This window comes from Cucurbita moschata, unplaced genomic scaffold (assembly GCF_002738365.1).
Source record: "Cucurbita moschata cultivar Rifu unplaced genomic scaffold, Cmos_1.0 Cmo_Scf00008, whole genome shotgun sequence".
Taxonomy (NCBI): Eukaryota; Viridiplantae; Streptophyta; class Magnoliopsida; order Cucurbitales; family Cucurbitaceae; genus Cucurbita; species Cucurbita moschata.
In genome coordinates this window covers 4,496,188-4,522,467 of record NW_019268524.1, presented here as the reverse complement: position 1 = coordinate 4,522,467, position 26,280 = coordinate 4,496,188, and the positions used below count along the sequence as shown (strand labels likewise).

The window sequence follows — 26,280 nt, the reverse complement described above, 5'->3', positions numbered from 1 at the left end:
GGAGAACAAAACACTCTTTATAAAGGCGTGGAAACCTTACCTTACCCTAGTAGACGCGTTTTAAATCTTTGAGAGGAAGCCCATAAGGGAAAGCCAAGAGAAGACAATATCTGTTGGGGGTGGACTTCCTAACTTAATCTGAAGCAATTTCTATTTTTTTTTTTTGACGGCGATTAAATGATATATTTTTTTTTTGACGGCGATTAAATGAGCCTTTCTAATTTATGAGGTATTTCTATATAATTTAAATAAAGAAAAATTACAGATCAATTAATATTAAGGTGAGTTTAATCTTTTTATTTTGCATAATGGACTCGATAAACAAAAAGTGAAATATTTAAAGATCTTATTACACATCAAATTCAATTTAAAATTTATTATATCAATTAAATTTAAAAATGTGTAAATATGCTGGTACTAATATAAAATTAAAATTTTATAAACTGAATGACATATTTTCAAATTTAGTGAAACAAAATTGGAAATTTGAAAATTTACTCGAACATTTTTTAAAGTTTATAAACTGAAATTATAATTTAAACTGTTTTTAAGTTAAACAATGTAATTAGGATTCGAATTCGAATGTTTAACTTTAATATAATATCTTAATCATCAAGTAAAACTATATTGGCTAGCATGATAAAAGTTTGATGGCCTAACTTTTGCAATTAAAAATTTAATGGTGGCTAAAAAGCTAACAATCTTAAAAGCTATATATATATATATATATATAATTAAAATAGGGCTTAAACCCTTTGGTTAAATTAAAATTTAAAGAAAATTATATAACGTGGGAGTATAAGAGTGTCATTGTGACGTCCCTGGTTGGGAAGGAGAACAAAACACCCTTTATAACCGTGTGAAACCTTTCCGTGACTCATTTTAAAGCTTTAAGGAGAAGCCTAAAGAGAAAACCGAATAGGACAGATTTAAGATCAATAAATATTGAATAAAAAATATTAGGAAGTCAAATAAAAATAAAATAAATATAATCCAACTTAAATCATGCGAGTTCCTTGTTCATGTTTTGAACGCATTTTATTACTCACATTTTCTGAAATATTTATTTTAAATGTGACTCCGAGGTTCGATGATATATCAAATTTGTTTATAAAGTCTGACTTTCGTACGGTTAACTTGTTCGCTAGAATAGAATAAATGCAGCACAACCGCTGTCCCACTATCACAAGAGGGTGATTGTGACACAAAACGTCTAAAATATTTGCTGTAATTTGATTCTTATAAAATACTTATTTCCATGCAACAAAAATAAAATTTGAGAAACCAAATGGCAATTGAGAAGCTCCGATATGGGGGCATGTGACAAATCATTGACCAAAGTAAAAAATTAATTAAATTTAATTCATGGTTTCCATAATCGTTACACATTAAAATAATAATTATTTAGGAAGTTTGAAAATTTATTCCTTTTTAAATAATCAAAATGGCCCACCGAATTGTATTTAATTATATTTTTTATTGAACTAGCTTGAGGCCATGGTTGTGCCACGTACAGTATGGAATAAAGCAATGGATAATGAAGATCAGCGGCCTGCAAAAAGCCCTAAAAAATTGGTGGGAAATTTGAGAAAAAGCGCTTCTCAGTTTCAGAGGGAGCGAAATGGGAGATGGAAAATAACTGGGAATTTTGTTTTTGATTATTTTATAATCTCCATTATTAACGGTCCGTGTTTTTTGTGGGAAGATTGTGTGTGCTTTTATTCTTTCTTTAGTGAAAAAATACAGATATTTTGTGAGGTGGTGGTGATTTGGAGTGTGGGGTGCAAACTAAAAGCATCGGGTTTCTTTGGTGGAATGAATGAATGCTCTTGCGGCTCGGGAATGGCCTTGCAGGAGCTGAATTCTACTCTTTCATGGTGATTTTTGTGGTCATCATGTTGTTTTAGCTTCTTTCTCAAGGTGGGTTTGACTCCTTTTCCTTTTATTTCCCCTCTTTTGTTGGGAATTTTCGATTCTTTCAAAAGGGTTGCTTGTTTTTGGGTTGAGTTTGCTGGTTACCACTGTTTGTGACATGTTTGCTTAGGTGAACGAGGGGTTCTACAGCTTGTTTTGCCTTTTGTGGGTTGTTGTATGTGTACAAGGTTTTGAATTCTGAGCTCGTTCGTGTGTGAGGGGTAGATATAAAGAGTGATGATGGTAGATGACAGGGTGTGTGATAGTAGTGGAGGAATGTTTCAAGCGCTTGGATGTGTGTGTATTTGTTTATATGGAGCTTTAAGTGGATAACAATGGAGGCATCATTTGATCACCTTATGAACCAGGATGATTTATCTGGGGTTTGTGAGGAAGATATACTAGCTGACCCTTATGTGCCTTCTCTTAAATGGAGTGATATTAGCTTGAGGCAATGGTTGGATAAGCCAGAAAGATCTGTGGATGCTTTAGAGTGCCTTCATATCTTTAGCCAAATAGTGGAGATTGTTAACATTGCTCATGCTCAAGGCATTGTTGTTCACAATGTGCGTCCTTCATGCTTTGTTATGTCCTCTTTCAACCATGTAACCTTTATTGAGTCGGCATCGTGTTCAGATTCTGGCTCTGATTCTCTTGAGGATGGCCTCAATGGTCAAACTGTAGAGGTTATAAAAGCATCTTCTCCCTTTCCAAGCAGCCTTGGAAGTGAGGGTTTTCGATCTATTATGACCCCGGTAAATGCTTTGTCGGAAACTAGTTGTATGCAGTCGAGTTCAGTGTATGCAGCTCAAATATCATTGAATGAAGGGTCTGGAGAATGTAGAAAAATGGATGGACGACATGTCGAAGAAGCTGAAGATAAGATGCAATCGTTTCCAATGAAACAGATATTAGCCCTGGAGACTACTTGGTACTCTAGCCCGGAAGAGGCGTCTGGTGGTCCAAGTTCCAGTGCTTCAGATATCTACCGGTTAGGCGTTCTTCTTTTTGAGGTCAGTAGTGTAAGTTCTATAATTGACCAATAACACTTCCTTTTTTTTAGTTTAACGTATAAGCTTGTCTGATAATGACACTTTGTGACCCAGTTATTCTGCTCCTTCAGCTCGAGAGAAGAAAAGAGTAGAACTATGTCGAGCTTGAGGCATAGAGTGCTTCCTCCTCAATTGCTGTTGAAGTGGCCAAAAGAAGCTTCATTTTGCTTATGGTTACTGCATCCCGAGCCAAGTAATCGACCTAAGCTAAGGTGAATCCTCCTTTCATTGTGGACTTCCTTGTTTAAAATTTTTTGCATAAGCTGTTAGTGCCTTTTGTGATTCTTTTCTTAAAAGCTAAGTTTGCATTAAATGGGCTGAAATCATTGAGTTGGAAGGAATGATTGTGTAACTACTTTGAAGCTTAATTTGTTCAATGATTTTCGACGTTTGTGCTTGTTCTTTTTTCTTTCCCGGTATGATGTCGGTGCAGTTAAATGAACCTATATCCATATAAAAATCTTTTAGCAACGTTTGAAGATGCGGGGGGTCAGGAATATGAATGTTTCGCGGGCTTCTTTTTTATACGCCCTTGCGTTCTTTCATTTTTCTCAACTTAGACTTAGTTATTCATTAAAGAAAATAATCTAAAATTAACTCGAGCAAGAAAGCGAGGGTGAGAGATTTTCAAATTAAGATTTTTTGGAGACTCATAAGCAAGAGAACGATCTAGTGCGCCATATTTCTGTACTAAGACTTCTTTATTCATCACAATTTATAAATATGCTTCCTTTTTCGTATTTCCTTTGCTTAGCTAGTGACATACTGAAGTGAAGCTTATGCATCTTACGCGTTCATGATTCCCGGATTGCAGTCCTCTCTTGCCGTGTATTCTTATTTACTGCAGTCTTGTTTAGATATGTAATTACTTTGAGCAAAGATGTAGACTTTTCGTAGTGGATCTATTATCTATCTAGGGGATGCATTTATCATGCTTCTCTTCTTTTTCAGTGATATATTGCAGAGTGAATTTCTCAATGAGCCAAGAGACGACCTTGAAGAACGTGAAGCAGCAATCGAGCTTAGGAAAAGAATTGAAGAGCAGGAGTTACTGCTAGAATTTCTTTTGCTTATGCAACAAAGAAAGCAGGAAGCTTCTCATAAGTTGCAAGATACTATTTCTTTTCTTCGCAGTGATATCGAACAAGTTATGATGCACCAAACTAATTTTAAAAGAAAAAGTAGGTCATGCCCAGATCTCGAAAAGGACAATCATTTGCCTTTAAATCTCTCTTCAACGACTCGTGTTGAAAATACTGACTCTGCTGGCTTGGGATCAAGGAAACGATTTAGGCCAGGAATTTTGATACCCGATTTAGAAGTATGTGGTGATAATCTTGATGACGATCAAAACGAACAAGGTGTACTTTTTAAGTATTCTCGATTAATGAAGAACTTCAAGAAATTGGAGTTAGCTTATTTTTTGATGAGAGGTAGAGTAAACAAGCCGTCAAGGAGGCAGTTCGTTAAACACTCATCGATAAGTAGCGAAGGTAGAGGGTCCATTGTTTTGAATGAAAGAAGTTCAGTTAATAATTTGGCTTCAAAAGAGAGTTGCAATGATAATAGACAAGGTGGATGGATAAGTCCGTTCCTGGAGGGTTTGTGCAAGTATCTATCCTTTAGCAAGTTGAAGGTCAAGGCAGACTTGAAACAAGGAGATCTATTGAATTCCTCCAATCTAGTATGTTCTCTCGGTTTTGACCGTGATGGAGAATTCTTTGCCACGGCTGGTGTTAATAGGAAAATCAAAGTGTTTGGATACGAATCAATCGTGAACGAAGACCGTGATATTCATTACCCTGTTGTTGAAATGGCTAGCAAGTCGAAACTAAGCTGTGTTTGTTGGAATCGTTACATCAAAAGTCAAATTGCTTCTAGTAATTTCGAGGGTGTAGTGCAGGTAACCGATGCCATGACTTTTATCCACCTTTGCGATTCGATTATTTGTTGGTCATATTGTTGCTTGATGTGTTTAGGTATGGGATGTCACAAGAAGTCAAGTAGTCACTGAAATGGAAGAACACGAGAGGCGCGTATGGTCGATTGACTTCTCATCGGCGGATCCAACAATTTTGGCTAGCGGGAGTGATGATGGTTCAGTTAAGCTCTGGAGTATCAATCAGGCAATTCTACTTTTGCACTTGGTGGATATCAGCTTTGAAACTAAACGCACTACAGAAATGTAATTGCATGCTAACGATATTTATCTGGAATGTTTGATAATTTGTTCCTTACTTGGGTTGCTACTGCAGGGTATGAGTATCGGCACGATCAGAACAAAAGCCAATGTCTGCTGCGTACAATTTCCTGTGGATTCTGGTCGGTCCCTTGCGTTCGGTTCAGCCGATCACAAAATTTATTACTACGACATGCGGAATATTAGAGTTCCTTTGTGCACCTTCACTGGACACAGCAAAACTGTGAGTTACGTCAAGTATATAGATTCGAGCACTCTTGTTTCTGCATCCACTGATAACACCTTGAAGCTCTGGGATTTGTCCATGTGCTCGTCCCGGGTTATTGATTCTCCAGTTCAGTCCTTCACGGGCCACATGAATGTGAAGGTACCATATCTAACAGTTTTAAAGTGATTTTCCTTTGTATCCATTGTGTCATGATCATGTTGTCTACTTTTTTTTCTGAATTGCTCTAAGAATGAAAACTATTCTCGCAAACCATAGATCCTTTTAGATGGTATCAAGACAATACCTCTCCCAGTAGGATATGGTTTAGGACGAACAAAGACGGAAGTTGTGGGCATGTGACTCCCAACTGAAGGAATGATACATGAATGGATCGAGACTACATTCGAATGAGAGTGAATTTGAGGATAGGATGATTGAGAAAAACTGAAAAGAATTGAAGTTACTACTTATACCAATAAGGTGCACTTTTCTTTTCGACAGCTCAATCATAGGAACTCCCGAATTAAGTGTACTTAGTTGGAGTACTTTTATGTTGGGTGACCTCCTCAGATTTTACAATAGTATGATATTGTTCATTTTGGGCATAAGCTCTCATGGTTTCACTGGAAACCGGATAGTAGATAGAGATAATGGGAATCTCGTTAATTAGGAAAAAGAGGGAGGAAAGGCATCCAATTGGAGAGGGTCACGTCGCAAAAAAAGTAGCGTCTAAAACAAGGCGGAAGTTTTTCCCCCATGAATGTTGAACGTTCATTGTTTCCTCTCGAGCCGTTCCAAATACAAACAATTTTAGGGTTACTTATAAATATATGTGTTGTGAACGATGTTTCTATATATCGCGACTGTTATGTATCGTACGTTTTTATCGACCACTCCCTTGATTGATATAAGAGCCTCTTACCCTGCAAAAAGGTATTCAAGTTGATGAATAGCTGATATCTTGTTTAAACTTCTTTTGCAGAACTTTGTGGGACTATCAGTGTCTGATGGTTACATTGCTACAGGTTCAGAGACAAATGAGGTTAGCTTTTGCATCCATTTTTTTTTGTTTATTATTGTGAGATTCATATCGGTTCGAGAGGGGAATGAAACATTCTTTATAAGAGTGTAGAAACCTCTCCCTAGCAGACGCGTTTTAAAAACCTTGAGGGAAACCTCAAAAGGGAAAGCCCAAAGAGGACACTATCTACTAACGGTGAACTTGGGCTGTTACAAATGGTATCAGAGTCAAACACTGAGCGGTGTGCCAGCGAGGACGCTGAGGGGGGGTGGATTGTGATATCCCACATCGATTGAAGAGGGGAAGAAGTGTCAGCGAGGACGCTGTGCCGGGGGGGGTGGATTGTGAGATCCCACATCGGTTGGAGAGGGAACAAAGCATTCTTTATAAGGAAACGTTTCCCTAGTAGATACGTTTTAAAAACCTTGAGGGAAAGCCCAAAGAGGACAATATCTTACAAATGGTATCAGAGTCAAACATCGGGTGGTGTGCCAGCAAGGATGCTGAGCCCTAAGGAACGTGTGTCAGCGAGGACGTTGGGCCCCAAAGGGGGTGAATTGTGAGATCCCACATCGGTTGGAGAGGGGAACGAAGCATTCTTTATAAGAGTGTGGAAATCTCTCCCTAGCAGACGCGTTTTAATCACATCCCTTATCGTCACCAATTATTCAATCTGCATTACATCGGTTTCTTCATCCTTCTGTGAGACCAAAGATAACTATTATAAGACAGCAACAAAATGTATATCATCACTGTATCTTCATCTTCAATTGCTATGTTCTATCCATCATTATTCATTAGCTCTTGAAATTTGTTTCTTTATTCTCTGGATTAGGTCTTCATCTACCACAAAGCCTTTCCAATGCCAGTATTGTCATACAAGTTCGAAATCGATCCTCTTTCCGGTCATGAAATGGACGCCGCCGCTCAATTCATCTCGTCGGTTTGTTGGCGAGGCCAGTCGTCTTCATTAGTTGCTGCAAACTCAACTGGGCATATCAAAATTCTGGAAATGGTTTAGAGAGGAGGGGCCATGTCTTAAATACAGAAAGGTTGAAGCAGAGACATGTTGTATACCCAAGAAGTACACAGGTTAGATCTTAATAATTTGGCATTACAATATCATAATGGCTGTGGGCTTTTGTTTTGGAAGAGATTGGTATTGTTCATGTTTGTAGATAGAAATTCAAGAGAGTAAGAGAGATAGGGAGATTCGTGTATAAATTGAATGCAAAATCGTACAAAGTAATTCAGTCGAGCGGAGTTTTCGTATTTTCTGCTTAGGAAATAGACGCCCTATCCACTCAGCTATCCATTGATCTATTGGCGCTTTTTTTCCTACTTTGCTCCCGAGAGAAAAATTATTCAACGTGGTCGCTAATGCTTTATATGCAGGTTCGAAATATTTTTGCTTCGTTGATAGGAGCTTTAAATTCTCATATGTTGATTTATGTCGTATGGTTAGTTCCATTGTTCGACTTCCAACAATTTTTACTTTTAGATATTGATTCGTTTTTAGAGAATTCCGTATTATAGTTCTTGATTTGAGATTCTTTATTCCAAGAGTATTTTTCTTTATCTATTTAGATTGTTGATGAACTAAGTAGGTATTATCTGGTTGATGTTGACTCGAATATGATGTGATACCTCATTGTTTACCTTTCAAGTATGTTGTTACTCTCACACTCATTAGCTCTTTTTCATGGCTACTCGTTCCTCTGGATTAATGTACACGTTGTATGATAGTTGAACCGTGTTTTTATTCTAACTGTATTTCATTTAATTCCGACCCATAAAATAAACATCTCTAAATTAGCACATTTCTAGGGTGGATAGTAATTTGTGAATATGCCCTGCCACCGCGGCATCCACGTGTCAACAGGTGGAAAATAAAATGGATTCATCGAGGGAGACAGAATTATGGGAGAAGTAGAAAACGGAAGGGCATTAAGGTCATTTAAGAATTGCAGTGGCTCGGATCTAAAAAGACAAAACTAGACAGATAGGTTTTGGCAGTACAAGCCACGCGCCGGTTGAGGTTTTTGGCTAAGCACCAGAGCAGGGTTTAGCGTTGCCCCACCCCCACGCGCCACTTTCCCACCCTTTTTTTCTCCGTTTCCCACACCTTTTTATTTTTATTTTTATTTTTATTTTTCTTCCATGCATTCACACCCATAAATAAATCATTTTTTTTTATTTTCTTATATTAAAAACAAAAAATAATATCATCTAATTTATCCATAATTTAAAATATCATCTTAAAACTTAATATTTTAATTTTCATAATATTGAGCAAAAAAAAAAAAAAAAAATAATAATTTCATTTGAATTTTATCTACACCCTCGCGATTTATAAATTAAAAAAATTATATATAAATGAACTGAAGAAATCTAAAATGAAATTAAAGTGTTTACTCAAAATAATTTTATTTTTTTGTTATTTTATATGGTAATCATTAATATGTCAATGTCGCTTAAAAATATAAATTATAATATCAACGATATTTTAAAAGAATCTCAGGAGTCAACATTTGTGCATTTCCTTTTAAAGAATATCACGGTATATACCAAAATAATATCGTGCATTATATCGTCAATATCTCTTATACTTTATAGCAATGAAAATAAAAATAAAAACATTTTAAACAATATTTCGCGATATTTTGGCGATATTTCAGCTTTTTCCTTTTGGATTATTTTTCTCCATTCTCTCTCTCCCTCTTATTTATTTATTTTTATTTTGTTATATTTATTTCAAAAAAGTTCAGTATATTTTATTTTGAAGGTAATTACATAAATATAGTAAGAAATAAACCTTTATTTTTAAATATAATAAAAACTTCAAATTTTTACCATGGAATAAAAATTTCCTTTATTTGAATGTTTGTCTTTTTTCGTTAAAGAAAATGATATTTGTAACTCTATTTTTTACCTTCATTTATTTTTCAATAATAATTTATCTACTTTTTTTTTTTAATATATAATAACGTAAATATTTAGCTTGAAATTACTGATATATCTTTAAAAGGTAGCTAATTAAACACGACCCAAAATTTTTTTTACCATTAACAATTAATTTTAAAGTAAAAAACATAGAAAAAGTCAATATTAATATAGAATAATATTTTCTTGTAACTGATAGTTGAAATTCCATCCCTGAAAGTCATAATTTTTATTAATTACCCATAAAAAATTCTTAATTTATATTAAAAAAAGGTTAGTCTATCATGATTATTCATAGAAAAAAAAAAACATAAGGAAGGAAATCCTAAATGTTCTATTTTAGATTATATATATCGACCCATTTTTTACCATTATTTATTTAAATCTTTCATATTTTAGACGTGTTAGATAAACACGACTTTTCATAATGGTATGATATTGTCTACTTTGAGTATAAGTGTTCATAACTTTGCTTTGAACTTCCCAAAATACCTCATAATAAGAACGGAGAGTACTACGATCAACATTCCCTAAAATAAAAATTAGGTTTTTATTTTGTTTGATTTTGGATTTTAAGAACCAAGAACAGAATTATCGTTTTCTTTTTCTTATTTTTGTTCTAAAAATGATTGAAAATTTTTCCATAAAAGACGATAGATTTGGTTCAGAGCGAACCCCCAACGTTAAGAAGGATTAGTAATTTCTTCCATTTTTTTCCTCTCTCTCTCTCTATCTTCCTCAATACCCATCGCTCTATTTTGAAGAGAGAGAAGTGGTTTGCGATTAAAAATAGAGGGGCGAGATCTGGGGGTGACCCATTTCTTCTTTTTTCCTTTCTGGGTTTTTGTCTAATTTCGGAATTCCAGAATCCTCCGTCGTTCAAAAAGGGTTCTCTTCCTGTTCATCTTCTTCTTACTTTCCCGCTTCCGTAACTGGTAATCATTCTTTCTTTTATGGCTTTTTTCAATCCATTTTGTATGTGGGTTCATGTGATTAGGTTCGATCTTTCTTCATCCGGTTCTTGTTTTCTGTTATTTCAATCCCTTTTTTGGGTTATTCTGTTCGTACCGCCTGTTTTTTTCTTGGTGAATCTGAGGAGAATTGTCCATGGGGGTCTTTCATTTCACCAGATTGTCGTTGTTTTGATATTGCTTATAGCATTCTTATTTGAGAGATCTGTTCTTATGACGATGAATCTTGATGATTTTTGTTTTTAATCAAATGTGTGTTTTGAGTTTTGATAACTGAATTGTAGTTTAATCTTGTATTTTCCTTGTTGCACCCCAGGATCTTTTAGTTCCCTCTGCTGGGAGCTATGGGTGTCGAGGTTGTTGGATTCGAGATGGTCGAGGGACCGGTGGATTCGGTATCGTTAGCAGATAATTCGGTTTCGAAAAGCAAGGAAAATGGAGATTTAGATCAATTGCCTGAAGAGAATGCGCCCATAAAGTTTGGTTCTCATGAAGATGAGCCTGTTAAAGAACAGCCTGATGTTTCTTCAGCCTCGAACGTTCCGAAAGATGCTGCTGATGAATGGCCTGCACCTAAACAAATCCATACGTTCTACTTCATAAGGTATCGACCATATGAAGATCCGAATATCAAGGCTAAGATTGATTTGGCTGATAAAGAGATACAGAAAAGGAGTCAAGCTCGGTTTCAAATCACCGAAACGCTCAAGGGGAAAAGGGTAAGGAAAATGATCCAATATTACAACAAATTGGAGCTTGAAATAGATATGGCAGTGTACTTTTCTTATATTCTTAAGCATAATTTGATTAAAAAGTTGGTCTCTTATTTCCTTGTTGTCTACGGTTTCTGCTTTTAAGTGGCGTCACTTGAGATGCTTAGAAGTTTCGATCTTATGCTCAATGTATGATTCAAAATTGGAATGTTTTCTTCTATCACGTGCCATATATATATGTATGTATGTATGTATCTATACATATATGATAATGGGATGAAGATTACCTAAACTTGCTGTAGTTATGCATGAACAAGTGATACTGATGATTATATGGATGCAAACAGAGTTAATAGAACTCGTGTGCGTTGAATGTTTGGTTTTAACTACAGCAAGTTTAGGTAACTCGTGTGAAAGCTCCGAAATTCATGTGTTCATCTTTATGGGAGATTAAGAAGTTCGATCACTAGTCAGATATTTGATGTTCCATACTTATTTTCTCGTGTTGAATATACTTCTGCTGCATCCACAGGCTGAAAGAGCAGAGCTGATTACTCAAGTGAGGGCTCTGAAAGATGACAACCGACAATTTAAATCAATTGTTGAGGAGAAAATTAAGGAAATCGAACCTCTTAATCAAGCTCTTGGCAAGTTCCGTAATGCAAACAATCCTGGTCGTAACGGTGGTTTATGTTCATCTGAGGAAGAGCTCAACGCTTCTGTAAGTTTCGATATGAGTTCTTAGAAAATATCAGAACCGATTTCTTATTATCAATGGTGGTATATGTTCATCTTGGGTTGGTGGCTGCAGATTCAAGCTTTACAATACCATATACAACACGAGAGCATCCCACTTTCTGAGGAAAAGCAAATTTTAAGAGAAATTAAACAGCTTGAAGGGACAAGGGAGAAAGTTATTGCTAATGCTGCTATGAGAGCCAAGCTCCAGGATTCAATGGTTCATAAAGAAGCCATCCAAGATCAAGTCAAGGTTAGAAACTTTGAAGTTGAATTCAATCCTGTGTTGCTAAACGACTTCTGTAATGCAATAAATGCACGTGTCTTACGAATCGTGCTAATGTAGATTATGGGTGGTGATTTGAATGGCGTGAGGAAGGAACATCAAGCAGTTAGAGCCAAGATAAAGCAAATCGAGGAGGCTTTGAAGACAATAGACGATGATATTAAAACTTTGCAAGATGAATTAACTTCTGTTACCGAGAAGAGAGGCAGAACGTATGAAAGCATGCAGCAACTTAGGAAGAACCGCGACGAGGGGGTGCGTTTGTTTTTTTTTTTTCTATCTTATCAATTCAGTTTACTTAAAAAAAGCCTTGTTTCAAGTATAATTCGTGATTGGTGTTTGTTTCTCATGTTACCTTCTTTTCATATCCATTTCGTTATAACGAGGTTTGAAATGCTATCGTTTTTGGTTGATGTTATTATGTTTTCAGAACGCCCACTTTTATCAAAGCCGATCGATCATGAGCAAAGCTAAAGACCTTGCTGCAAAGAAGGACATCAAGGCCCTTGAGGAGCTCGCTTGTGATGAGGTCTGTTGAATCATTTTTGTTTTGATAAGAACATTATTTGTTACCCGTAGTTCTTCCGATTTCTCATGCCCACTTTGTAACTTCGAAACTCCTGTCGATCAGGTCGAGAAGTTTATGTCCCTCTGGAATGGTGATAAGGCTTTCAGGGATGACTATGAGAAAAGAATTCTTGCTTCATTGGATGTTCGGCAGATGAGTAGGGATGGTCGGATAAGGAACCCAGATGAAAAGCCAATACTCGCACCTGTAGAACTTGCGCCTCCTCGAACTGAGGCAGCACCAAAACCTATCGTTAAACGAGCTAAGGAAGAACCGAAACCAGTACCATCTGATACTCTTCCTGCACAGAAAGTTGATAAAGAAGTTAAACCCAAAGCTGGAAAGCCTTCACGCCCCTTGGAAAAAGAGGATAAAGCAGAGGAGGAGATCCCTGGCTTAGAAAAATTATCGAAAGACATCCCTAAAGAGCCCGAAGTCGATCTCGTGAAATTGAAGGAAATGAAGAGGGTTGAAGAAATTGCAAAAGCTAAACTAGCCATGGAAAGGAAGAAGAAATTGCAAGAGAAAGCTGCTGCAAAAGCCTCTCTACGAGCTCAGAAGGAAGCAGAAAAGAAACTGAAGGAAATTGTCTATACATACACATATAGTTCTCATTTCTGAAGAATACATTCTTCTAAAATTTGCGTCGTGATATTAACACGTTCTATATTTACCTCAGGACCGCGAAAAGAAAGCGATGAAGAAGATGACAGCATCTGGGTTTGCTTCACTTCCTGACGAAGAATCTGCTCAAGCTGATGCAGTTGAGGAGGAATCCAAGGAATCCAAAGAGCTGGAAAAGGTGGATGAAAATGCCGAAGCTCCAGTTCCAGCCAAGACGAACATCCAAAAGGAGACCCGTATTAGGAGCCGTGGCAGCAAGCAAAGAGGGGTGGATTCGATTCCGAAAGTGATTCGAAAGCGCAAGAAGGCAAACAACTACTGGGTGTGGGCTGCTCCTGCCGCCGCCGCCGCTGCGCTACTCGTGATCCTTCTCTTGCTTGGGTACTACTACTACTACCTTATCTAAAAAAACTATGAAAGTAGGAGTTAGAAGAGGCTATGGACGAGACAAATTTTTCTGTTGATGAGTGGGTTAGTAGAGGATCAGGTGTATTTTGAATTATTATGTTTACTTCTGTTTATTTCATCCTTACTGGGGATGAACTCAGCTCATAAGGGTCGGCATTTTAGTGTCAGGTTCACAGTGTTTACTGAGGTTGAAACATGCGTTTGGTTCTTCTTCTTTCAATGTATTTTCCAAATTTTGAGTTCGATCAATCTCCATTGCTGACTGATATAAAATCTTTGAGGCCTCGAGCTTTCGTTTTGTAATAGATAGATGAATGAGGCTTGTTTCCATTTTGACTGTGTTTTGTTTCAAGCAATGTGTAGATGCAAGCGAAGCGAGCACTCTACCATATGAGCTACACTCCGTTATTTGGAAGGTTGCTTTGTTCCCCTCTTAGATCATGAAAAATTAGGGTCATATAATTTTGTATCTAATAATTTGATATAAAAAAAATTAAAAGTGGAGGTGTAGGAAATCGAACCCCGTGCCTCTCGCATGCGAAGCAAGCGCTCTACCATGTGAGTTACACCCCCACTGATTCTCCAAAATAAATACATTGTATCAAAACTTCGGGAGGTTGCTTTGTTCCACTCTCAAACCGATGAAAAATTAGGGTTATATAATTTTGTATCGAATAATTTGATATCTAAAAAACTGGGAATGGAGGTGCGGGGAATCAAACCCCGTGCCTCTTGCATGCGAAGCGCGCGCTCTACCATGTGAGCTACACCCCTGCTGGTTCTCCAAAATAAATACATTGTATGAAAATTTCGGGAAGTTGCTTTGTTCCCCTCTCAAACAAAAATTAGGGTTATATAATTTCGTATCTAATAATTTGATATCTAAAAAACTAGGAATGGAGGTGCGGGGAATCGAACCCCGTGCCTCTCGCATGCGAAGCGAGCGCTCTACCATATGAGCTACACCCCCACTATTTCTCCAAAATAAATACATATGAGGTTGCATTGTTTCCCTCTCAAACCAACGAAAAATTAGGGTTACATAATTTCGTATCTAATAATTTGATATCTAAAAAATTGGAAATGGAGGTGCAGGGAAACGAACCCCGTGCCTCTGCATGCAAAGCGCTCTACCATATGAGCTACACTCCCACTGCTTCTCCAAAATAAATACATTGTATGAAAACTTCAGGAGGTTGTTTTGTTCCCCTCTCAAACCGATGAAAAATTAGTGTCATATATTTTCCTATATAATAATAAGAATGGAGGATCGAGGAATTGAGCCCCGTGCCTCTCGCATGTGAAGCGAGCGCTCTACCATATGTACTACACACCCTTGTATGAAAACTTCGGAAGGTTGCTTTGTTCGCCTCTTTAACCCATGAAAACACGTTTGTTAGAGAGATGTTGCTTTGTTCCTCTCTCTAATGAATGAAAACGCCGTTATGGAGACGTTATTTTGTTCCTTTCTCTAACCGACATGGGATCCCACAATCCACCCCCTTAGAGACTAAAGTCTTTACTAGCACACTGCTTCGATGTCTGTCTCTAATACCATTTGTAACAACCTAGACTCACCGCTAGCGTATATTTTCACTTTGGTCTATTACGTATCACATAAGCCTCACGGTTTTAAAACTTGTCTGTTAGAGAGAGATTTCCGTATATTTATAAGAAACGTTTTGTTCCCCTCTTCAGTGGGGTGGAGTGGGGCAAGACCACTTTGGCCCATTATGTATCGTCGTCAGCCTTTCCATTTTAACGAAAACGAAGTGACATTTGTTTTCCGCTAATGTGCTTTTATTCAAGGGTTGTTTTGGTATGTTAGCCCAAATATTTGGGAAAATTTGTTGAGGCCCATTAGAGTGGCACTAAAAGCAAGCTCAGCCTTCATCCAAGTTCAAATTCAAATTCCATTTCCCTCCTCTTCTTCGCCACCGCTCCAATGGCTTCCTCCAATTCCTTCTTCACCACGCCGACCAAAACCCCTTCAGAAAAGTCCTCCAGAAAGACTCAAAACTCCACCCGGATGGACGCGTCCGAGTCCAGATCCCGATTTGAAGCCTACAATCGTCTTCAGGCGGCGGCTGTGGCGTTTGGTGAAAAGCTTCCGATTCCTGAGATCGTTGCCTTGGGTGGCCAATCCGACGGCAAGAGCTCTCTCTTAGAAGCCCTACTTGGATTCCGCTTCAATGTCCGCGAAGTCGAAATGGGGACACGCAGGCCTTTGATCCTCCAAATGGTCCATGATCCGACTGCTCTCGAGCCCCGTTGCCGATTTCAGGTCTCTTATCCTCATGTTGAATTAGTATTCAATAGCTCCTTTTTATATATTTGGGGCTTTTTTGTGTCTTTGAGGTGTTCAAATCTATTACCGGGGCCTTAGTTTTATTTTTGACGTCCTAGCAAATAATTCTAGCGGATTTCTATGATTTTGATGATGCTACTTGTTTGGTTATGGGAAATAGGACGAAGATTCTGAAGAATATGGAAATCCTGTTGTTTTAGCATCTGCAATTGCAGACATTATCAAGTCTCGAACTGAGGCGCTGTTGAAGAAGACCAAAACTGCAGTTTCTTCCATCCCTATTGTGATGAGAGCAGAGTATGCACATTGCCCCAACCTTACCATTATTGACACCCCTGGCTTTGTTCTTAAGGTTTGCTCTAGAGATCATCAAGAACGCCATCTTTGATTCCTTCAATTTTATATCCTTATTTTTGTTACTCCCAATGAGTTATGAGTTATTGTTCCATTTGGCAGGCAAGGAAGGGAGAGCCAGAGAACACACCACAAGAAATTCTTTCAATGGTGAAGTCACTTGCAAGTCCTCCCCATCGTATCCTCTTGTTCCTTCAACAAAGTAGTGTAGAGTGGTGTTCTTCATTGTGGTTGGATTCAATTCGTGAAATTGATCCCGCATTCAGACGGACTATTGTTGTTGTCTCCAAATTTGATAATCGTCTTAAGGTATGAATTAACTGAACTTTGTGAAACCCATTATCTGTAAGCAATATTAGATGAATATTTGCATCAGAAAGCTATGTCAACTTATGTGATTGCATCAAAATTGCTATGCCCATGAAATTTAGAAACTGACTCATTGACTTTAATATATGAGTCAAAGTTTTGATCTTTTCTTTGATGTTCAGGAATTCGGTGACCGATGGGAAGTGGATAAGTATTTGAGTGCCAGTGGTTACCTTGGAGATAACACTCATCCATTTTTTGTGGCCCTGCCAAAGGACCGAAATACTGTTTCTAATGATGAATTTCGGCGACAAATATCTCAAGTGGATTCTGAAGTTCTTCGTCATCTACGTGATGGTGTCAAGGGAGGGTTCGATGAAGAGAAATTTAGATCTCACATTGGTTTTGGCTGCCTGAGGGAATATCTAGAATCAGAGCTTCAGAAGAGATACAAGGAAGCTGCTCCAGCAACTTTGGCTTTGCTAGAGCAACGTTGTGGTGAAGTTGCATCTGAACTATGTAGAATGGAGTCTAAAATACAAGCTACTTCAGATATTGCACATCTTAGGAAATATGCTATGCTGTATACAGCTTCTATCAGCAATCATGTGGTGAGTAGTTCCTTTACGTCAACATTTTTTAATGTAGGATCTAGTTAATATTTAATTTTTGATATCTTTTCTCTTGATTTTGGACCTGGAACAACAACATTTTGAAGCTTCAAATTTGTGAGTAATATATAACTGCTTCCCCATTTCATCATGCATCTGAGCCGATGCATTCTAATTTGATCTTTAAGTGCTTAGATCTTTTAGGGTGCCATGGAGTTCTTTGCAATTTTGATTGCCCAAGTTATTACATTTTATTTGAAGTTTCTATATCAAATATTTTCCCCCCTTTCTTTCATGTCTTTCTCTGATTAACTTACTTCATCTTCTAATTTAATATAACAATGTCTTCTATTCCTCTATGGTAAAGAGCGCATTGATTGAAGGTGCGGCAGATCCTGCACCAGAGCAATGGGGGAAAACTACTATGGAGGAACAGTCGGGAAGTGGCATTGGAAGTTGGCCTGCTGTTACATCAGAGGTCAAGCCTGCCAACTCCAGCCTTCGGTTGTATGGTGGGGCTGCTTTTGAACGAGTAATGTTTGAGTTTCGATGTGCTGCTTATTCAATTGAGTGTCCTTCAGTTTCAAGGGAGAAGGCAAGAATCATTCATTCCTCGAATCTGATTAATTTTTTAATTTTAACTATTGCTGAAGCTCCTTTGCTTTTTGGAAACAGGTAGCAAACATATTACTCGCTCATACTGGCAAACGTGGAGGCAGGGGATTAACAGAAGCAGCTGCAGAGATTGCCCGTGCTGCTGCACGATCATGGCTTGCTCCTCTTCTAGATACTGCTTGTGATCGTCTTGCTTTTGTACTGGAAAATCTTTTTGATCTTGCATTGGAAAGAAATCGTGCCTATGAATCACAAAGTACATAAGCTTTCTCCTGTTTTCTTATACTTTTCTTGGGTTTTGTTCTCTTTGTTTTCTACTATACTGAGCTTCATCTTTTACTAAGTGAAAAACTCAGTAGTTATTCAGGGACCTGACCTTTCATGTTCTTTTCTAATTGTTAGGTGACAAAAGGTTGCATTCTAATTCATTTATGTTTAGTGGCGTCTCAAACATTTTTTTTTTTTTGTTTTCAGATGGGAAGAAGCACTGTAGCATGGACGGGTATGTTGGTTTTCACGCTGCTTTAAGGCATGCTTACAATCGTTTTCTGAAGGATCTTGCTAAACAATGCAAGCAACTACTTCGTCACCACCTCGACTCTGTTACAAGCCCATATTCACTTGTTTGCTACGAGAATGATTTTGAAGGAGGCTCTCTCTCAAATGCATCATCTTTTCAGAAAATTAATCGGGCTTCTGCTGGTTTGTTTTCGTTTGAATTATCTGAATGTGGGACAGATTCTCATGACGAAACAATAAAGGATCAGGAGAACAGACCTCCAGAAAAAAACGTACAGCAGATAACACCAGGAAAAGGTAAAGAATCTAGAGAAGCCCTTCGAGAATGCCAAATGACTGTTCCTGAAACTCCTTCACCAGAGCAACCTAGTGATGTTGGGTATGCAGTAAAGAAGGAATTTGTGAATGGGATGGATATTGGAGTTCGAAAAAGGGTTTCAAGAGTGACCAGAAATTCTAGTCGGATCGGTGGTCAAGATGGCGGCGGAACTTTGTTTAGTAATGATGATGGCAGTTCCAGATGTAGCTCAGCCTACACAGAAATTTGCTCATCGGCAGCGCAACATTTTGCCAAGATTCGTGAAGTTCTCATTGAGCGAAGTGTGATGTCTACACTGAATTCTGGATTCTTAACACCTTGGTAAGTTGACTTATTTTACCCAAATTTATTTAGTGTTGTTAGATGTTTATATGTTTCCAGCAGTAAATAGAAAAATTTTATGGTTGGTGGGCTAAAGATAAATTGTTTAATTATCGTTGTTCTTTATATGTGGCTATTTGTGCAGTCGAGAAAAACTTGTAGTGGCACTTTGTTTGGAATTATTTGCCGTGAATGACGAGAAGTTCACAGACATGTTCGTAGCTCCAGGCGCTATTGAGGTACTTCAGAATGAAAGACAGTCTCTCCAAAAGCGCCAAAAGATACTACAAACATGTTTGAATGAGTTCAAAACTGTAGCTCAATCACTTTGTTGATACTTCAATGAACTTCGAGGCGTATCAAACAATCCAAGCGTATTCTCTTCTCGAGGTACTTCAGAAAAACACACTCTACAGAAGGCTACAAATATTACAAGCATTTTTTTAATGAATTTTGAAGTGCAGCTCAATCACTCTGTTGGCTCACCAAACCTGCATCAAGGTATGAACTCCCTGATTTCACTTATGAAAGCATCAAAGGTTTCTCGATTGAATTCCATGTAATGCAAGTGTATTTCTACCTGATTAGGCTCCTGTAATTCTTTATTTACGTGATGTGTAAATTAGAAGCTACTACTTTCTTATTGAGATCATTGAATGGTTGCAACTACTCAAGTTGTTGATTGTACTAGGAGTCTATGAGTGCAAATAGGATAGATGTTCCTACCAATGATTAAAAACAAACATAAAGTTGAGTTTCTCATCTTGGTTGTATAACCTCTCTCTCTGTAAGATCCTACATTGGTTGGAGAGGAGAACGTAACATTCTTTATAAGAGTGTGGAAACTTCTCCCTAGCAAACACATTTTAAAAACCTTGAGGAAAGTACAAAAAGAAAAGCCTAAAGAGAACAATATGTACTAGTAGTGAGTTTGGGCCGTTACACTAACTGTAGGACCATGATATTTCTTCATTGCAAAACCACATAGGAACTCACTAGTAGGATTGTTTTTTCAGTTCAACACGTAGGAATCGAGATTTGAATTTTTTGCCGGTTTAGTCATGGTGATTATTCTTAATCCCAACAAGAACTGGTTGATAGTTGAAGTGATTAAAGCACTACCCAGAGAATCAAACGGCAGAAACTTTGGTCATACATGTGATTGCTTAAAGTTTGACGTTGAAGGTTGAAGGTTGAAGGATGGAGTTCTTTAATTGTTGCATTGGAGACATCGAAGGCCATGGAAAAATCTTGGTCATTAAATTCTTAGTAAAGCTTGTGGTGAGGAGGCTCTGGTCTAGTTGTTTGGTTGCCTTTGTAAATGCAGATGCTACAAGTTGCAAGTTTAATCTCTCAATTATCAAGGTTGAATTTCCTCCTCTATTAAATTTATGGCGAAACATGTTTTGCTTGGAGGGTGATCGCTTGAAAATTTTCTTAGGATCCATGTAAGCGAAGACAAAACATACTGAAATGACTCGTGTTAAACTTGTAGTGCCTTCCTCCATATTTTTAACCGTGTCCAATGCTATGCTCTACAAATATGATAATAAAAAGTTGAAAATTTGATTCAAAATTCATTCTGATACAAGGAATTAAAAATAACATTTCTAGAAGCTAAAAAAGAAAATTGATCTCCAATATATCCAAGTGGTAGCCACTTCCACCAAATTTTTACTTAAACAAACTCATTCAAAGTTTGAACAAATTAAAAGTCTATAAAAGTAGAAATTCCTATTATTTATAGGAAGAATAAATAAACATAATTTAAAATTATAAATCAATCTTCGTATGCATCTATAATGTTAATTTATAAATTTCGATTTAATAATTTTGATATATATTACGATAATTATTGACCGGCACTAATATAAACAATTAGTTAATTAATAATGAATTTGGATGTTATATATGAATTTATAATAATTAAGTTCATATTATATTATTACTAATTAAGATATATATATATATAAAAAAACAAAAGGGGGGCCGGTGGACCCCACAATTTTTTTTTTAAGAATATTATGAAAAGTGAGACTTTGCCTTGTAATTTGTCTTTTCTAATTTCTGCATTAAATTAAGTCTTAACATTTTCTGACACAATATTTTTTATTTTTATTAAAAAAAAGTCAAGCCGGCCAACCTTTTATTAAATTTGTTTTTCATAATTCAATTTTTTATTCACTATTCTAATTTTAATTTTTTTCCTACCTCAAAAATAATATTATAAATAATAAGTCTATGACGACCAAGTTAATGAATTAAAAATAATGTTAAATATATCGGAAATTTATTGAATAAAATATTGATAGTTCGAAAAGTTATTAGATACTTTTTAGCCGGGTGTATACTGAACTTAAAAAATAAAAAAACTTGACCTACCTAACTCGAATCATAAAGGTTAGGTTGGGTTGTGAAACATTTTCGGGTTACTCGGGTCACCAACCTAACCCAACTCATGTACTCTTTACACGAAAAAATTTGATGTGAAGTGGGTAGAAGGAGAATTCAAGATGATTATGAGTTGTGCCCTACAAAAAGGGCATTGAAAAGTTTTTTTTTTATAGGTTGCTTATTTTCTCGTCCATCATCCATTTGAAATCGCACTCGATTACTTCATTTTTGCCTCCTTACTCATCAATTTTCAACTCGAGCGATAATTATGTTCAGATGGATAAGTTTAATTCTTTTAAAAATAATAAAATGAGCGCGTTAAATTAATAAGTTTTGTCAAATCACGTTTATTATAATTTTAAAAAATATTTTTTGAATTTTTCAAATTAACCATCAAATTTAGAATAATGTTTTAAACTACTTTATTACTAAATAAGTTTTTTTTAAAATCAATTTTTGTTTTTGTTGTAATATTCCATCCACAGTACTATCTCCTTTCAACCCTTTGAGCGAAATGCAGCAAAAGGAAGGAAAATTTATGAACCGACCCCATCATTTCTATCTCGTAGGAACTACGAGATTACCCCAAGGACGCTTTCGGTATCCAGGGATCGTGGACTGACTGTAGAACCTTGTTCAATCTATTTGATTGGACAGTAAGGATCGGAGAAGAACAACGAAAAATGTAATATTCGTATGAAAAAAATAATATTTTTTTGAGCCCGAAAGAACTAAGCCTTACTTTTATTGGAGTCACTTTTTATGTATTTATTTATGTGATTTTGAGTAATTAAATATTATGTCTAATATTGTAGGGTTTAATTTAAGTGTATGTGGACCTTTGATGGTGGTTTTAGATTATGTGAATCAAATCATATAGATATTTAAAGTTAACAAATCTATCATTTAACGACGTAGATTGTGTTATCATTTTAGGGTCCGTTCTACCTTTTCACATTCATAATCATCCTATTTTTGAATCAAATTTGTTGTTAAGGACAAACATCACGAGCTATCATCAAATCTTAGATATCGATCTACCACTAACGTTAGAAAAAATTGAGGGTTCAACTAAAATTATTGTAGTGCTAACTAAAGCAATTTAGACAATCAAATTAGATATCACATGAGGAAAGCAAATAAATAATTTGAAAGTGATATGATCTCGATTAGTGGAGTTTAAAGACGGATTTGCTATCAGTTGATATAATAAGACCTCTCGACCATGTCATAGGCTATGAGACAAGAAATATTGTTTCGTGATGTGTGCATAATCTTATAGTAAGGCTAATGATTAGGGGTGTTTATATGACGTGATAACCTAAATAACCTAGAATATCTAATCAAGACTATAAAGTATGAGTTGGATTTTTTTTTTTTTTTTTTGTTGAATTTTTAGAAAATTGAAAATTCAATTTGGTTCTTAGGTTCGAACTTTTTTTATCATATCCCGACCAACATGCAAAGGATATGGAATCTTGATTTGACACCTGATGGGTTTGATATTCTCTTGCGACATAGTTACGTTACTTACTCATCGCTTTGTCCTCACTCATATGCATCCTATAAAAATTTTCAAAAGATCGCCCAATATAGAACTGCTCTAAGCAAAACATGCTTAACTGTAGATTTCTCACGGAAAAAGAAGATGCATTTTATTAGTATAGGTAGTAACTTTCATTTCCTTGAAGCCTTTCTTAATTCTCTTATCATCACGATCGCTTTATTTTGATGTCTTGGTTCATTAATGTACCCTTCATTTACTCGGGTGTCACACTAACGATCCAACCCAACCCAACCAAAACTTAGTTGAGTTAGGTTGTGAACTATGTTCGTGTCGTTCAGTCCACCAATCTAACCAAACCCTAATAGTTAAGAGAATGATTTGTCAATACTAAATTTGTGAGAATCTAATGGGTATTTCAACTTATTAATGCAAACATTTATTTTTGGAATAAGAACATATTCATATTCAATACATAGTGGAAACAATTTCTTTTGATATATATATAAATAAATTATAACTTTAACAATTTAATATCGAAATTAAATATGAATTTCATTTAATTAATGATTAATTCTTGACTTAGGTTATACGGTACCATTCTTATAATTATAATTATATATAAAGTCACGGAGTGTTAGATTAAAAATGATGTGAAACGTCTTAGCTTTGCTTCTAAGGACCCTTCTCTTTCACTTCCTCAATTTTTCCCTCAAAATATCCGAAGTTTTGACCGTTTTTTCTTTTTCAATTTTTAATTAAAATATTTAAAAAAAAATAAAATTATTTATTTTCAATTATTTTTTATTTTTGTAGCCTTGAAAATGAATTAGAAAATTGGTTATTATTGTTTTAGGAGAGACGAAAACTTGGAATTTAAGAATATATTTTATTTGTGTGGCAATATTAAATTGACGCGTGGAAGACACGGCGTTGAAATGTTTGAAGCGCCCCAACGCCATTGGGCAGACACTAAGACAACCAAGTCCTTACGGTCAGGTCAGGTCAGGGGCTCTCAAGTCAAACCCTACTTTTTCTTTTTTCTTTTTTCTTTTTTTCTATTTATTTTATTTATTTCCAAATTAAAAAAAAATAATAATAAAAAAACCCAAAGCAATGGCATCCTCTTGTTGTAGTACCCTGAGTTGTTGGGCATTTTCTCACCAGCCAATCACACCACAAACCCTCCCTTTTTCTTTTTATTACTTTTTTTTTAAATATTATATTCTCTTTAATATTTTTTATTCTAAATAAATAGTCCCGTAAATAGATATTTCTGTAAGTTGTCCTTAGTTCAACGGTTAAATCATTTACAGGTTTCGTCCCACCTTTATTGTACTAAAAATTACTTGAATTACATTAATACCCACGAAATTACCTTTTAAGGATTGTTTGTGGGTTGATACGACCCTGGCATTTTTGTCCAAACTGAACCCAACCATAAATCTTCTGGATTTAGTTGATTTGGGTTGTTCCAATTTTTATTTATTTTTTAATAAAAAGTAAAATTTTAGAGGGCAAATTATCTATTTATTTACTTTTTAAAAATATTTAATTAAAATTTACCACTCAATTTCAATACACACGAACCCACTCAATTAATAAAAGTTTCGTTCATTTAAACCCAACTCGATAAATAAGTTCATACCCGACTTAAAATGTACAAATTGGGTTGTGTTGATGGAGTTTTTTTTTAACACTCGTACTATATTTATTACTGAGAAGTCAACGAGTAGTTTTGTATTGATCGGGGCTAAAAGAAAATAATATAATTATTAGTAGATAATGTTATTAGTATTTTGGCATTAAATACATTATTGGATTTAAATATGAAAAAAAAAATAAAATAAAAAGGAAGAAAACTTGAAAGAATAATAAAGTGAAGACTTAGAAAAAGAGAAGAAAATTATAAAAGTGGGAAAAGAAAAGGAAGAAAGTGGCAGAAGACAACAAAAACATTTCATACTCGACCATTTTCTTCCCTCTCCTCCATCAAAACCCTTCCCCCTCTTTCTCTCTCTACAACCAGACGAAGAACAGGAGGAAGAAGCTTCACACACCCCTTCAATGGAGATCACTTCATCTTCAACCTCCACCACTAGATCATCCCATGAAACAGACAAAAACCCTTCTCCCAATACTTCCCCTAACCTCCTCCCCAGATCTGATTCCACCCCTTACCCCACCACTTTCGTTCAAGCCGATACCTCCAATTTCAAGCACGTCGTTCAAATGCTCACCGGCTCGTCGGAGTCTCCCAGGCCGCCGCACCCACCGCCCTCTTCCAAGCAGCCCTCTTCCATTCCTTCTCAAGACCCCTTTCAATCTTCCAAGAACTTCGCTATTCCTCCGATTAAAACTGCCCCCAAGAAACAGCAGAGTTTCAAGCTGTATGAGCGGCGGAATCACCTCAAGAATAGTTTGATGATCAATACTCTAATCCCTAATTTCCCCGGTGCTGCTGGGTTTTCGCCTCGTAATACTGAGATTCTCTCTCCGAGTATTCTCGATTTTCCTTCTCTGGCGCTCAGTCCTGTTACGCCGTTGAATGATGACCCGTTGTTTGATAAGTCGTCGTCGTCACCGTCGCTTGGAAGCTCGTCGGAGGAAGAGAAGGCGATTGCCGAGAAGGGGTTTTACTTGCATCCGTCGCCGATGAACACACCGAGAGTGGCGGAACGGCCGCAACTTCTGTCTCTATTCCCCGAAACGTCGCCTAGAGTGTCGGAATCGTCGTCTTCTTCGTGACGAAAACAAGGGTTTGCTCTGTTTTTGCTCTGTTTTGCTCTGTTTTACTCTGTTTTGTTTGTAGAGATTCGTAACTTTTGATTGATTCTTAGAAAAGAAGAAGAGAATCATTGATCAATCGAGTGGGGATTTGGGGTTTGATGAAATGATTCTCTGAGATTAACGCAGAGATGAAGAGAAATCCATTGGTAATGAATGATAAAAGGCCTGTATGAACTGTTTGAGCTGAACTGAACTGAACTTCGATTTTGGGCTTGGTTTGAATTGTGGTGTTCTTTCTTGTGAACCATTTTCTTTCATTTTCCTTTCCATTTTCCGGGAAAGTTAGTGAGAAAATGTTAGTTTTTTGTGAATTGGGTGAGAAAGAAAGCAAAGATATAATAATAATTTAAGTGAAGACTTCGCATTAAACAAAGGGTGGAGATCCACAAGGAAGAAGGTTGGAAGTTCCACTAAGTGTATTGATGGATACAATTGGGGCTGTAAATACCGTTGCTTTCTTACTCTCTTTTGTCTTTTTCTGTCTCCAAACATAAAAGTTGTCTTTTTTTTAATTAATTAATTTCTTCAAACCCCTTTTAATTTTAATATTATATGGTTTCAATTTTAATATTAAAGAGTTTATTAAAACA

General features: G+C 36.3%; 4 protein-coding genes and 1 non-coding gene across 11 annotated transcripts; 4 read left to right on the top strand and 1 right to left on the bottom strand.

Annotated features, from left to right (window-relative positions):
• The first annotated feature begins 1,517 nt into the window (after positions 1-1,517).
• On the top strand, positions 1,518-7,810 carry LOC111446435 (protein SPA1-RELATED 3-like). 5 transcript variants are annotated; one of them, XM_023085253.1, is made up of 8 exons: positions 1,521-1,920; positions 2,045-2,927; positions 3,021-3,178; positions 3,918-4,869; positions 4,946-5,113; positions 5,222-5,533; positions 6,357-6,416; positions 7,231-7,810. In XM_023085253.1, exons 2-8 carry the CDS (start codon positions 2,208-2,210, stop codon positions 7,414-7,416), a joined length of 2,556 nt encoding a protein of 851 aa, XP_022941021.1. In that variant the 5' UTR covers positions 1,521-1,920; positions 2,045-2,207; the 3' UTR covers positions 7,417-7,810. The 5 variants fall into 5 exon arrangements, 4 of the variants coding, with proteins under 4 accessions (XP_022941023.1, XP_022941021.1, XP_022941020.1 ...); XR_002711067.1 differs by lacking the exon at positions 7,231-7,810 and adding an exon at positions 6,045-6,188 and having other exon boundaries at positions 1,518-2,927; XM_023085252.1 differs by having other exon boundaries at positions 1,521-2,927.
• Positions 7,811-10,016: 2,206 nt separating this feature from the next.
• On the top strand, positions 10,017-13,932 carry LOC111446437 (proton pump-interactor 1-like). 2 transcript variants are annotated; one of them, XM_023085257.1, is made up of 8 exons: positions 10,017-10,273; positions 10,626-11,028; positions 11,555-11,743; positions 11,834-12,013; positions 12,107-12,301; positions 12,477-12,575; positions 12,678-13,196; positions 13,294-13,932. In XM_023085257.1, the coding sequence occupies exons 2-8, from the start codon at positions 10,654-10,656 to the stop codon at positions 13,642-13,644; spliced, it is 1,908 nt and encodes a 635-aa protein (XP_022941025.1). In that variant the 5' UTR covers positions 10,017-10,273; positions 10,626-10,653; the 3' UTR covers positions 13,645-13,932. The 2 variants fall into 2 exon arrangements, with proteins under 2 accessions (XP_022941025.1, XP_022941028.1); XM_023085260.1 differs by lacking the exon at positions 10,017-10,273 and adding an exon at positions 10,315-10,335.
• Positions 13,933-14,543: 611 nt separating this feature from the next.
• On the bottom strand, positions 14,544-14,616 carry TRNAA-CGC. The gene has a single exon. It is a non-coding gene; the product is annotated as a tRNA-Ala (tRNA).
• A 935-nt stretch (positions 14,617-15,551) lies between these two features.
• LOC111446436 (dynamin-related protein 5A) lies at positions 15,552-19,759 on the top strand. Of its 2 annotated transcripts, XR_002711068.1 has the most exons (9): positions 15,552-15,930; positions 16,115-16,306; positions 16,411-16,617; positions 16,800-17,228; positions 17,596-17,823; positions 17,904-18,099; positions 18,318-19,002; positions 19,148-19,392; positions 19,467-19,759. XR_002711068.1 is itself a non-coding variant. In XM_023085256.1 (8 exons), the coding sequence occupies exons 1-8, from the start codon at positions 15,592-15,594 to the stop codon at positions 19,335-19,337; spliced, it is 2,466 nt and encodes an 821-aa protein (XP_022941024.1). In that variant the 5' UTR covers positions 15,552-15,591; the 3' UTR covers positions 19,338-19,759. The 2 variants fall into 2 exon arrangements, 1 of the variants encoding a protein (XP_022941024.1); XM_023085256.1 differs by having other exon boundaries at positions 19,148-19,759.
• Positions 19,760-24,759: 5,000 nt separating this feature from the next.
• On the top strand, positions 24,760-26,135 carry LOC111446439 (VQ motif-containing protein 4-like). Its single transcript, XM_023085262.1, has one exon. The coding sequence runs from the start codon at positions 24,968-24,970 to the stop codon at positions 25,646-25,648; it is 681 nt and encodes a 226-aa protein (XP_022941030.1). The 5' UTR covers positions 24,760-24,967; the 3' UTR covers positions 25,649-26,135.
• Positions 26,136-26,280: the final 145 nt, after the last annotated feature.

Coding starts and splice junctions, on each gene's coding strand:
- LOC111446435 (XM_023085253.1), top strand. CDS start 2,208: ATGTGTGTGTATTTGTTTATATGGAGCTTTAAGTGGATAACAATGGAG. Junction 5,114..5,221: donor CAATTCTACTTTTGCACTTG/GTGGATATCAGC, acceptor TTGCTACTGCAG/GGTATGAGTATCGGCACGAT. Junction 6,417..7,230: donor CAGGTTCAGAGACAAATGAG/GTTAGCTTTTGC, acceptor TCTCTGGATTAG/GTCTTCATCTACCACAAAGC.
- LOC111446437 (XM_023085257.1), top strand. CDS start 10,654: ATGGGTGTCGAGGTTGTTGGATTCGAGATGGTCGAGGGACCGGTGGAT. Junction 12,302..12,476: donor GGAAGAACCGCGACGAGGGG/GTGCGTTTGTTT, acceptor TTATGTTTTCAG/AACGCCCACTTTTATCAAAG. Junction 12,576..12,677: donor AGGAGCTCGCTTGTGATGAG/GTCTGTTGAATC, acceptor CCTGTCGATCAG/GTCGAGAAGTTTATGTCCCT.
- LOC111446436 (XM_023085256.1), top strand. CDS start 15,592: ATGGCTTCCTCCAATTCCTTCTTCACCACGCCGACCAAAACCCCTTCA. Junction 16,307..16,410: donor CCCCTGGCTTTGTTCTTAAG/GTTTGCTCTAGA, acceptor TCCATTTGGCAG/GCAAGGAAGGGAGAGCCAGA. Junction 18,100..18,317: donor TCGTGCCTATGAATCACAAA/GTACATAAGCTT, acceptor TTTTGTTTTCAG/ATGGGAAGAAGCACTGTAGC.
- LOC111446439 (XM_023085262.1), top strand. CDS start 24,968: ATGGAGATCACTTCATCTTCAACCTCCACCACTAGATCATCCCATGAA.